The sequence below is a fragment of the Podarcis pityusensis genome (genome assembly GCF_964106645.2).
Source record: "Podarcis pityusensis genome assembly, chromosome: 1".
NCBI classification, from domain to species: domain Eukaryota; kingdom Metazoa; phylum Chordata; class Lepidosauria; order Squamata; family Lacertidae; genus Podarcis; species Podarcis pityusensis.
This window is the reverse complement of record NC_138028.1, coordinates 28,746,458-28,759,427: the sequence shown is the minus strand read 5'-3', so window position 1 is coordinate 28,759,427 and position 12,970 is coordinate 28,746,458. Positions and strand designations below refer to the sequence as shown.

Here is a 12,970-nt window from a genome sequence, read left to right as displayed (position 1 = left end):
TTAGTGCTACAACCTGCTAGGATTTCTGTGAAATGGTTACTCCCTATTGAAAAGCCTCAGGGATGGTGAGTAGACTGCAGCTGCCCAGCCCTGATGCAATGAGTCACTTTATGACTTCTTAAAGAGCTGCCAGTTCTGATGTAAGAACTTTCATCATGTTCATTTCACAACATTCCTGAAGCTTCAGTCTGGCTTGGTCCTTACCTGTTAAGGCCATGCAAAGGGAAAATTCACTCACTCACTCACTCACTCACTCACTCACTCATTAATTCGTTGCTTGTCACCCAACATTCAGCCAAAAACAAAACAAAACTAAAAAATACCATACCTAATAGCATTGGTGGAAATAATATAATCATAGAATTGTAGAGTTTGAAGGGACCCTGAGGATCATCTAGTCCAACCCCCTGCAATGCAGGAATATGCAATTGTCCCACACAGGGATTGAACCTGCAACCTTGACATTATCAGCACCATGCTGCAACCAACTGAGCTTTCCAGGCAGCCCTTGGATTAATAGTTCATATAACAAACATCCATGGGGGGAAAACATACCAAATGCATAATTCTAGCGAACAACATTAACAGTACTAAAATAATAAACAAAGCAATAATCTGACCAGCCCATTAGCAAATAAACAGATCCTCAACCTCCTGCTGGTCCAAAAATTGCTCTAAGAGTTGGCACCAAGCAGCTGTATGTGTGCAGCTGTCACGGAAATGACCATATCCTGGAGCAGGCAACTTAGCCATCCTGAATAAAGGACTCCCCTGGTGCCTGTTTTTCCCTTGAGCACTTTTGTGCTCCTGCCTGAGAACTGCAGCACCTAACTCAGAATGTGGGAAGCTAATGTCTTGATGAGCTCACAGCACAGCTAAAGTTATTAAAAAGCTGAAAGCTCCCTCCTCCTGGAAATACATTTCTAATTTCTCAGAACTCCATGCTCAGCCTGCTTCCAGTCAATATGTTCTCTTTAGAGAAAACAAGGCAGTATTTTCAGAGCCACGAATCAAAAGGCCAGAGTTCTCCTTCTCAAAGAGAGGGGTAGGCCCTTTCGTGTTCAGTGCCCTTAGCAGATTATCTATTATTCTGTGCTTCTTTTTTCCTTTAACTATATTATTATAGGTGTGTGACTGGTTACTATTAAAACAAAAGTTTAGGTTGCGCACATACCTGGGAGTAAGCCCTATTGGACTCGGTGCAGCTTATTTCTGAGTCAACATGCATAGAATCACACTGTTAACGTACTAAATACTTGCAGAAAACAAACCACAAACTCATAGTCCCACCCTTACCTAACATTCCACACTCCCAACCTTCTCTCCTGCCTTTTAGACAGGGAAGAGCCCCATTCCATGTAGCAGAGAATGAGATCAGAGAAAGTGGGCTTTGCCAGAACTGTCCCTTACTCAAAACACTTAGCAGAATGTGTGAAGAACCACGCACATGGAATCTACAGGGGACTAGTTAATTCATTATACCGCGATGTGCTCACAAAGGAGCTGCACTTGCTCTACTCCACACAGGGGAAGTTTGTGATGGCATGGTGACCCACAAGTTGGATGTGTGGTAGAATAACCACAGCCCCCCCCCCCCCATCTACCACACTAAGAGCCCATCCACACTTCTGTTTGTTCCATGATTCCTAGTCAGGAGTCTGAGAGGATTTATTTATTTATTTTTGCCTTTTGTCCCAAAACTTTCTCCAGGAAACCTGTGGCTGACTGCTGATTTGGAACAAATGTCAGTCAGGTTTTCTGCAGATTGACATTTCTTCTGATTCAACAATAAACTCTGGGTTTCCCAGGGGAAAGCAGTGGGACAAAACAACAACAACAACCTCTCAGACCCCTGACGAGAAATCATGGGACAGATAGAATTTTGGATGGGCCATAAATTTCATTCACCAGATATGATTCAGGCAATGGGATAGAAGCTTGCTGTTCTTTCCTGCCAAGCTGCCAATAATTTTCATTTTCTTCCCAAATCACTTGATAGTGAAAGGCTGGTCCTTGGAGTCCATCAATCCATCTCCCTCTCTCCCACCTCTACTGCTTTCCCAATCTGGGAAATGGTGTGAAGTTGCCTGATGTAGCACCATTTCTGAAGCCCACCACTCAGTAACCTGACAGCATAATGGACTGATGTCACAATCAGTTGGTTGTTGGGGCTTGCAGAATTTTGCATTCAGAGCTAAGCAAAAATTAGCTAGTTCTTTACCTGCCCCACATCTGACAACAGGTGGGCTTGGTTTGGCCAAGACGGCTTGGAAGGCCAAATGAGAAGGCCTGGTGGGCCTCACCACACCTTACAGCACCAAAGGGGAAATGCCACACAACCAAATCTGTGTGATGGATATTGGGATTGTCCTGGGAACCCTCTGATTTGCAAAATGGGAAATAGTTTTAAGATCCTTGAATATACATGGCTGGAACCTCTGATTTTTATACCATATGCAATGTCTCCTTGTGTTACTACTGCAAGGATATTTGATCTCTGTGCTTAGGTAACATCTTGGCAGAAGCTATGCTCCTATTATTGGCAGCTGTGGCTTTTATTTGTAAAATATTAATCAAATATATAGGAAGCTCCTCCTTGGCATAGCAGTCAGGCACCAGGATGCAGTAAAGAGAATATTTATTTTTTTTAAACTCCCTCTTAACACATTAATAGGGAAAGCTTATTAAAGAAGGGATAGGAAGGGAAATTAACAAAGCAGTAGCCAGGAGCAGCAGGAGGAGATGGGATAATAAATTAAGAACAATTAATGTTCCTGGCACTTTATAGCTCTCCTAAAAACATGCTCAATGACTTAGGGATGTGTGTGTGTGTGTGTGTGTGTGTGTGTGTAATTTTATGGGTCTATGGCTAAAGTACAATAACAGCAGATGTAAAGCTATTCCAAAGAATGTGAATGGACTGAGATTCATTTAGGCAACACTATGATCCTTAGAACATGCATGCATGCACACATATGCACACACACACACACACACACACACACACACACACAGGCGATGGATCTATTTTCAGCTGTGCCAAACGCTCATTCTAAACTATACTGTTTTAACTTTTGGCATTTCTCCCCACTGCTTCTGAGATCTGGGGCTTGTAATAATTCCACCTGCTCTTGTCAAGTTCTGTGAAGAATCTTACTTGAATGATGTTACATAAACACCATGGTGTGTGCTTTCTTGCGGCTTGAGCTAGGCCTTTGCTCCCATATTACATTATAGGATCCAGAGCCCGCAATAGACAGTGTCAACTGATATGTAATAAGATAGAACAGACCGAGTTTCCCCCCTCTACGCTTGACTCCCTAGGGAAATCACTTTTGTAAACACATACACTAAGGCAATACTGGCAGGCACTGCATATTATCCACTATGCAAGGCTGTAGCTGGCAGTGTAAAATATGTCATGATGTATCACTGTTTAAGAGAGATTGAGCCCTTGGGGATATTTCCTAAGATTAAAGACAGGAAATGGCGAATGAATCGTATTGTTTTCCTCCACCACCCTCGCCTAGCCATGTTACCGCTCTGTTTACCAAAGTACTGCTTTCTGGCACAAAATGCTGCCAGTGCCTTTATTTGCCTTTTTGTTAGGAGGGTTGTGGTCCTCTTCCAAGCTTAGGAAACATCTTAAGTTTCCCCAGTTTAGCAACATGGACTTGGATCAGGAGTCATCTGCAACCACACAATAGTTAATGCATAATGTTGCAAAGCACATGGTGTATTAAGAGCAAAACTGAGTTTCAGGCATCAAGGCACAAACAGGCCATAGGGCAGTAACAAGGAACAGGGTATCAACTTTCTGGAAGCAGCACAACTTCAGCAGCCACTCTGTGCAGACAGCTCTAAGGGATCAGTCCATAGTCCTGTCCTGTCATTATGCCTGAATAATGGATTGAAAATGTGAGCAGGATGCCCCATGCCAACATTCCCATATTGAGAGGGAAGGTGTAAATAGACTGCACTTAGAAGCTTTTGCGTGATCAGAAAATCTTTGTTGTTAGGATTCCTGATTGTGAATAAGCTTCTAAACGCATTCATCAAGTTACATGCAGACGCTCCCTTAAGACCTTCCCACTTAATAAGAGAACTGGTTGGGAGTAGAGGGTGCCATAATTTGTATTCATGGGGATACTGGGGTGGGGCCAGTGTGTATTGATGTCAGGTGTAAGTTAGGTGTGTGTGTGTGTGTGTGTGTGTGTGTGTGTGAGAAAGCAGCATAAAAGTCAGCAGCAAGGTTTGAAACAATAATATAGCAGCAAGAGAGCAGTAGTAATAAATAATAACATGTCACGAGTGGCTGGTGGTTCTAGCTGTCAGGGCTAATTGATGGCCTAGGTCAGGGGTCAGCAAACTTTTTCCGCAGGGGGCCGGTCCACTGTCCCTGAGACCTTGTAGGGGGCCGGACTATATTTTGGGGGGGAAATGAATGGATTCCTATGCCCCACAAATAACCCAGAGATGCATTTTAAATGAAAGGACACATTCTACTCCTGTAAAACCACACTGATTCCTGGACCGTCCACGGGCCGGATTGAGAAGGCAATTAGGCCGGATCCAGCCCCCGGACCTTAGTTTGCCTACCCATGGCCTAGGTCAGGGGTCTGCAACCCGCGGCTCCGGAGCCGCATGTGGCTCTTTTACACCTTTGCCGCAGCTCCGGGGCGGATACTAGCGAGGGGAGGAGGCGCATTGTGTGCCCCGACACTCCCCGCTGTTTTAAATGTCGCAATGGTTTTGCGGCTCCCAGTTTTTTTTTCTTCGGTCCAAGTGGCTCTTTTTGTCTTAAAGGTTGCAGACCCCTGGCCTAGGTGATGAAGCAGTAGATCTGCTTGGCAGTTATCTTTTGTTGTGCTTCCTTGTGCTACTCTTCTAATGTTTTGCTTAGAGCTCTCCAGAAATCGATCCTTGAATTTCTCAAAAGTTTTCGTACCCTGCAAAACAGTCTTGAATTTTTTTCCAGCATCAATCTTACTGCACTCAATAATTTCTTCAGAGTTGTTTTGAGTGTGAGGTTTTGCGCTTACTTTATCATTGCGTGGCGGCCATGGGTGGTATATGTGTGTTTTTTCCCTCACTAAAAAATTCTCCAGCACATTAGTGCCTCCCTAGCTGCTTGTGCTTCTGGATATGAAAAAGCCTCCTGGGAAGTGTTACCTTGTCATGCCTTCCCCTGGGCTTTGACTGAAGTGTGGCACCTGGGAAGGCTGCAGTGTACAAACCAAGGGAGAGATGATTTGTAGAATTTAAGAAAGAATATTCACAAACATCCCTGGACTACTTCTAAAGTATGGTCGGCATTACATACTCCATGCTGCACTCAAGATTATTTCACCAAAATGTTCTTTTCCTAGTGATGATTTCCAAAAGCAACAGGAGTTTTTTTAAAAAAAATTTTTTTCATAGCTCTAGTTTCCTTAGCCTTTTGGCCAATCTCAGAGGCTACCCACTATAAATGCCATTGCATATGGTACTTTCATTTCTTCTGGGTACTTAGAAATGCATTCGGCAATGTTTCAGGCATTTTTCTTTCTCTGTTGGTTACAGGGTGCCCTTTCTATAAAACAAAGCCATCTGCTTTGTGTCACCTACAGTGTGCAATGGTGTGATATCCTCTGAATTGCTAATATCTACCTGGGTTAAGTCATGTCATTTGTCATGTGCCAGAAAGAGTTATTGACAGTGGCTTAAGATGGAGGGAAGGGACAGGTAGAATTTAGATCCAATGTATGCTGTGATCTTGGCAGTAATTGTCTCTACAGAAGACTGGGAGTTGCTACGAGACTTCGAAATTACATCCACCTGTCCGCAAACCTCTTGGCCTCCATTTGAGCTGTTATCAGAGCGTGACATTCTCCCCCCCCCCCCATCAAGCCTGATTTGATGGTTGTTAATACTTGATGATTTGTACAAGAATACACTTAGGGGGCAGCTTCTCTGGAGCTAACATCTGGGCAATTTTTAAAATAAATTTTACAAACTCGGAACATTTAATACCATAACAAGTATTATGGTGTGGACGTGACACTGTTAAAAGTCGTATGCTTATAAAACATACAATTAAATAGGCTCTTTAGTGTTCACAGATGTAATTTAGGAAATCGTTTCCATTCCATTTTTCATTATTAAATCTCTAAGGGAGCTTTCAGTTGAATTTCTAGAAACAAAACATATTCTGTACCCTAAGGACTGGCAGCTTAAAATGTTTGATGTGCCTTCCCTTCGCTATTGAAAGAGACTATTAAATAAGTTGCAACAGTGGAAGCAGTACCTATGGGAAAAATAAGGGTAGATTCATACAACTGTTCTACCCACAATTCAGTGGATTTTTTTTATTTTTACCTTATAATCGCTTTTTTCAGGGGAACCTTACAGGAACTCAGTTCCGGCACCTTTCAGGTGGGCACCATTGGCATTCTAAGAGAACGAGGGAGGTGTTCATGGCGGGTTCCAGCATCTCTTTTTGTAGAAAAACAGCACTCCTTATAGTAGACTGCTTTGCGCATCACATTAAGCAAAACTATGGCTTAGCATGGACACATGAGCATGCAGGGGGTTGGAGCTGCTTCACTCCTCCATTGTCATTTTGCTGCTGCATTATATGAAACCAAACCATAGTTTGGCTTAGTCTGTCATTCAAACCTAGGCCCATGGATTATCCCTCTCCAAACTAACTACAAGCCATACACCAAGAACAAACCTTGGTTATATGAGCAAGGCAGCCACAATCTCCTCTCTGGGAGCCTGTAAACTCATGTGTTCATGCTAAACTATTGTTTGGCTTTGTGTGATGTGCAAACCAGGCCCCAGTCTGGTTTTGTGGGTGGCAATACAGATTTGGGTCCTGACCATTCAAGACCTGAATGAGAGAATGAATGATTGATTTTGAAAAGCTGCAACCTGAATACATTCTGAAGATTAGGGAATTGGTGGAACATGAGACTCTTAATCTTAGGGCCTGAGGTTAAGGCCCATGTTGGGCAAAAAGATTCCTGCATTGCAGGTGGTTGGACTAGAGGACCCTTGTGGTCCTTTCCAACTCTACCGTTCTATGATTCTGTATCTACCACCACAACAGAAAGTGAAATCTTGGCCACTTAGGCTGTGGGAATCCACTATCAACTCAGCTTCTGTTGCTTACCAATGGTGTCTTAGAGATATGGCATTTGTCACAGTCCAATGTTCCCTCCTTACAACTGATTCCATAATATTTTCTATATGTCTGTAAATACCACTGTCATCCAGGGAGCATAGTTATGTTCATAGGAACAAATGAAGATGTTTTATACACAGTCAGGCCATCTAGCTCAGTGTTGTCTACAATGACTGACAGCTCCTCTCCAGGATTTCAGACAGGGTTCTCTCCCAGCCATACCTGGAAATGCTGGGGATTGAACCTGGTGCCTTCTGCATGTAACCAGAAGTTTCTGGACGACAGCTCCCATCACCCCAGACCATTGATGATGCTTGTTGGGTCTGATGGGAGTCCAGGAACACTTCTGAGGTATAGTATTTCAGTCTCACTGTAATGAGACTGTAATGAGAGCATGGTAAGTACCAGCAGTTATATTAAATGGGAATGATTCCTCCAAGGAAGGATAGCAAGACAGCACACAGGTAAGGAAAATAAGAGCAAGGCTAAGGAAAGCCATTTGAGGCCCCCTCTGTGCTAATCCTTTGGCTGCAAGAACTCTGGTGGTAAGGAATCTCTAGAACCTGCGTATGAGCAAAACCCTGTATGCATGTGTATGTTAGTTTGGCTGGTGACAACGTACTGCAAGTTATTTGTTTCTTCTTTTCATTTCAATGCTCCTCGAGGAACTGCCTTTTCGATGTTTATATTCAGTCCCATAGACTACTTCATTAACATTTATGGTAGAGTAGGCAGGCACAGTAGACAGTGATATTTGCACATGAATACATGGGTGTGCATGTAGACACTCATGCACAGAGTTAGGAGACCCACATCAGGATGCTTTCTTTGCCCCCAAACATTTAAACCAAAGAGGCCAATGAATCTTAAAACTTGTTGGTAAGATGACTGATTTCAACCTTGCCATTTTTTTTAAAGCTCTTTCCATTTCAATTGCTTGGCACACAAATGGATAGAATGGCACATCCAAATGTGTGACTGGGAGTTTTCTGTCTGGCGCACAAACATGTCCCCCTAAGATCATTATCTTTGGGGGTAATTTATACTTCCTTTCGGTCCTATTTTCTTTTTTACCTGTCCTTTGGAACACTGCCTCTATGATATATGTTCTTCTTCTTCTTCTTGCTTCCAGGGTAGCTCTTTGTTAACCAAACCCACACACCAAGTTTTCAGATGTGCAACAAATCCCATTTCCCCAAGAAGGAAAGTGGCAGGAAAATGCGCTGGAAAGTGTAGGATAACACTTACTTTAATGCAATGTCATTGATAATCACTGCAAACAAATCAGAGTGAATACTCATTAAAATGCCAACCTTCTCTAACCTCCCTGCAAAATACATCAGGATGAATGCTGAATACACAGGCCATGTGGAAGCATCCAGAGACATGCTTTGGTGGGATTATATTCAATAGTTACCTTTGCTAAGAACAAGCAACAGGTCTGCTGTCTTTCCCTCATCTGGCTGGGCAGAATCCAGGGCAGGAATCTTGGAGGCCACCCCAAAGGACATATAATGTTCCCAAAGCTGAAAGCTCCCCTGACAACAGTAGCCGTTCCAACCCTCACTCCAGCACCTTTGTCGTTAATCTATGGCTAAAGCACAATTCTCATTATTCTGCTTTCTGCTATATGCTAATCTTCCTGCCTCTTATTTGTACTCACTCATAAAAAGTAAGTAATGAGCAACCAAAAAGAAAGGGGGGGGGGGGGAGCCTAACGACCAGCTGCCATCTCATCAAAAACATTTAAAAATAGAAAGTGTCTCCAGGAGTTCAGCTTCCTTCTAGGGCAATGCGCACCATTCCCCCCCCCCTCATAATTTAATGCCAACTATCTATGAGTGGGGGAAAGGCTGCAAGGTGTTTCTTACTTTTATTTCATTTTGACAGTCCACCTGGGCTGGCTACTCCAGCCTCTTCTTCTTCTGCTTCTTCTATTAGACTTTGTTTCCGTGGAAACAGTTGTGATGTAATGCTGAGAAAGGTGATGTTGAGCAGGAACTTACAGCAGGTGATCACAGATGAAAAACAGCTCTCTCTCTCCCCCCCCACCCCGCTGCAGATGTCTTCCAGAGAGCAAAATCAACAGCCACTAAAACAAAAGAGAACAACAAAGCCTGGTGATAAAGAAGAAAGAAGTGACAGATAAATCTAAAATGATTTAAAATCAGCTCTTTGCAAATAATATTCCACAAACAGCCAGAAAGCCTTTGAAGGCAGAATAATCCTTTCTCTCTTCTCCCTCACCCCAGGGCTATTAGTTTTGAATTTCTGTTGTTTGTGAATGCATTTATGCTCTAGAAAACAACGGTAGCTGGCATATTTATTTATTTTCCCCATTATCTTTTGAGAGCAAAACCCCTGATCCTAAAGCATGGGATTGCTGCCACACTGAAAGAAAGAACCTGGGGTCATGTGGACATGTGCAAAGGTGCAACTAGGTGCCAATGTGCTATTTATTTATTTATCTGCTGAATGTCAGCCTGCCGTTGCTTATCAAAGTCAAAGAAGTCACACAGTTTTGTTTCTAATCAGAAAAGCAGAGCTGGCTGAACACAGAAGAATGGTTGTAAAATCTCCATATCATTCTCCTTTTTCACTAGCTGCCACCAATGTAAAAATTTGGCCCCAGCTGCGTTACGAATGTATTTTATATGGAATACTGATAAGGAGCATGGTCTCCAAAGTATCACATCTAAAGGATGAAAGTGGGAGCCAGATTGTGGGGTGACCTGGATGCTGCCATGACTGGGGAAACGGTAGTTGATTGCCCTGCCTGGGATCTTAGTGGGCTTCCTCCTCTCATGGGGCCCGGCAGGATCTTTAAAAGGGCCATTCAGATCCACCATCACTAGTTCTCACCAGCCTGAAAGTGACGTTTCCAACATGTCCCTGTGGTGGTTAGCATGGCTGCAGAGACCTCAAGAGTGGAGACCACATATAGGCACCTGGGCAGCAAATTAATAGGCTTTGTGGCAACGTAGGGTGGTCTCAGGATTGTTGTTGTTGTTTAGTCGTTTAGTCGTGTCCGACTCTTCGTGACCCCATGGACCAGAGCATGCCAGGCACTCCTGTCTTCCACTGCCTCCCGCAGTTTGGTCAGGCTCATGTTCATAGCTTCGAGAACACTGTCCAACCACCTTGTACTCTGTCGTCTCCTTCTCCTTGTGCCCTCCATCTTTCCCAACATCAGGGTCTTTTCCAGGGAGTCTTCTCTTCTTATGAGGTGGCCAAAGTATTGGAGCCTCGACTTCACGATCTGTCCTTCCAGTGAGCACTCAGGGCTGATTTCCTTCAGAATGGATAGGTTTGATCTCCTTGCAGTCCATGGGACTCTCAAGAGTCTCCTCCAGCACCATAATTCAAAAGAATCAATTCTTCAGCAATCAGCCTTCTTGATGGTCCAGCTCTCACTTCCATACATCACTACTGGGAAAACCATGGCTAATCTCAGGATTAGCTACCCATCAATAACGGCAAAACCACTTGAACTTCTGTTTTCAGGGGGTTCACCTCTCAGAGGCACGCAATGGCATGTGGCTAGAAGATCTGTACTCCAGAGTGCTACACTGGTTGCAGTGATAGGAGTGGCCAGTAGCGAGCTTTTGACAGCTCACCTGCTCTTGTGGCAGAAATGTCATTGGGTAGGATCTAAACATAAGGGGAACCCTCAAGTAAACCAGTTCTCAGCCCAAGCTGAGGTGGGCTGGGCCTGATGCCACTCGTGTCAGGTTATCAGCGGGATTCCAGGAGCATAATATAGACCATGGTCCTTATATGCTGGTCAGCTCCCATGGGATTCTCCAGCAGGAGTGCTGGGATGATGTAATGGGCTTCAGATTGAATATTGTAGGGGACTAGTGGATCCCGGCCCAATGCCATTCCAACCCTGCTTTCCACACTATAGTCAATAAACGTTTTGGCCTGTTTTTCACCCACATCTGTGCCCTGCGTGTTATTTATCCCCTACATGGCATGTAGGGAAGCATCCCCAATGCACTTGCCAGGTTGTTGCAATTATGTAAGGAGTCCTGTATGCTGAAACCAATTACAAATCTTGTATGTCCTTTCATAATAGAGACAACTAAACTCTGCTTGCATTCATCCCAATTGATTCCACTGACTTCAAATATTTCGCTTTGTTTGTTTTCTTGCTTGTGTGGCTTGAATTCTCACATCTTTAGTCCCAAGGGGCCTTCTTTCAAAACACATTTGCTAAATATCTACTTTTTCAAATGAAAAATGAAGGAGAAAATTTGAATTTCTTTGCCCTTAAAATGCCCAAGCCAGATCTGCTGCCTTTTTCACTGATGGCAGGATGGATTTTTATTCATGGCAGGGTGCTGTTTACCATTATCCTAACTTGCCCAATTAACCACTGAAGTAGATCCAGGACTAATGCATTTACTACATGAACGACACAATTAATTCCAAATATATTTCTATAAATGGGAGTCTTCCACTTTGAGCATTCAAATCTAGGCACCGTGCCAAGAAACCATCTATCTAGAGCCACTTCTTGGTGTTTGTGTGCCAGTAAAGCTATGCTCAGTCTGCTATCCTTGATCACTTCTTGGACAGAGATGACATCTCACTTGAAGCCACCTTTAAAACACAATTTACTGCAAAGTCCTGATTCAGCTTTCCATTAGAACCAGCACCTTCTGCTAGCTTACTTGTAGCTTAGGCTTTTTAACTTCTATTGATGCTGCTTGAGCATTATGTGCCTTGTTTATATCTGTGGTCTGGGGTGTTTGATGCACCCCTTGAACCACAAGTGATTCCCTGATCTCCGTTCTACAAGGACTTCCATTTGCAAGCAATAAGCATTTATTGAGAATGGAGAGCCAGAAAGAATTGCAAGCCTGGCTTTCCTTCAGGAGCATTGTCTACCCGAGGATCTATGCTTGGTACTTCATTACACAGAAAGGAAAGCACCTAAAAAGTCCCAATTAACAAAGGAAAAGGAGGAGTTTGGACTGATTATTCTGGAGATGGTAATATCTGTAGCCGGGCTGTTCAGTGTAAGGGTAATGTTGGGACTGCTGGGGGCTCATTTATGCTTGACCTCGTCTGGAGATGTGTTTGCAGAACTCAGCCTGGTGTGTATGATCACTGGGAAAAATAGAAGAGTTGTTTACTTTCCATGGGGAATAGGTTCCTTCTCCTCTCTCCTCAAAGCAGAAACATTGTCATTTCAGTTTCCTGCTGACTTATCCACTGGTTTTATGATCCTTTAGCACTGCAGTGAAGTTTGCTGATGTAAAGTAAGAGGGAACATTTAGTCTTCCTCTGAAACTATGTGGGGCTGAGATAGGTAAGGAATATCTTAGAGAGAAGGGAATAACAATCCCCATTCAGCTTTAAGTGGGCAAGGCATGCAAATGTAATTTGTACCACCTTTTAACAAATTAGCTTTTGCACCATCATCACACCAAGATGATTTCAGTGACTTTTCCAACTAGGCAGGCTTTTACTGTGCAACAGATGTGGCCTTAAATTTTGCTTCTACTTGCCACTGTCCCCAGGTAAAGGACCTGAGACGCTTTATGCTGGGCAGAAACTCAATGACAATGAATGGCACACAGTCCGTGTGGTACGTCGGGGAAAGAGTCTCAAGCTGACAGTGGATGATGATGTTGCCGAAGGTGAGTGGGCGATTCATCATGGGTTTCTCGTTTTGATTCAGAAGACTTAAGTTACATAACAGTTCTGTCACTTCGCACCTTTGGCCATGCCTTACCTTTAATACTACCCGTTTCCCCAATAATTAGGACAAAGCTTGGACCCAGTAATCCTGTT

At 43.5% G+C, this 12,970-nt stretch overlaps 1 protein-coding gene across 24 annotated transcripts in view; it reads left to right on the top strand.

The window, feature by feature from the left end:
* Positions 1 to 12,970, top strand: part of NRXN3 (neurexin 3) — a 1,227,884-nt gene that overhangs the window by 541,255 nt on the left and 673,659 nt on the right. For all 24 annotated transcript variants that reach the window (XM_080973879.1, XM_080973871.1, XM_080973878.1 and 21 more), the window contains one exon: positions 12,697 to 12,816. In XM_080973879.1, the coding sequence (XP_080830005.1) occupies positions 12,697 to 12,816 (120 nt within the window). The remainder of the gene's footprint in view (positions 1 to 12,696; positions 12,817 to 12,970) is intronic.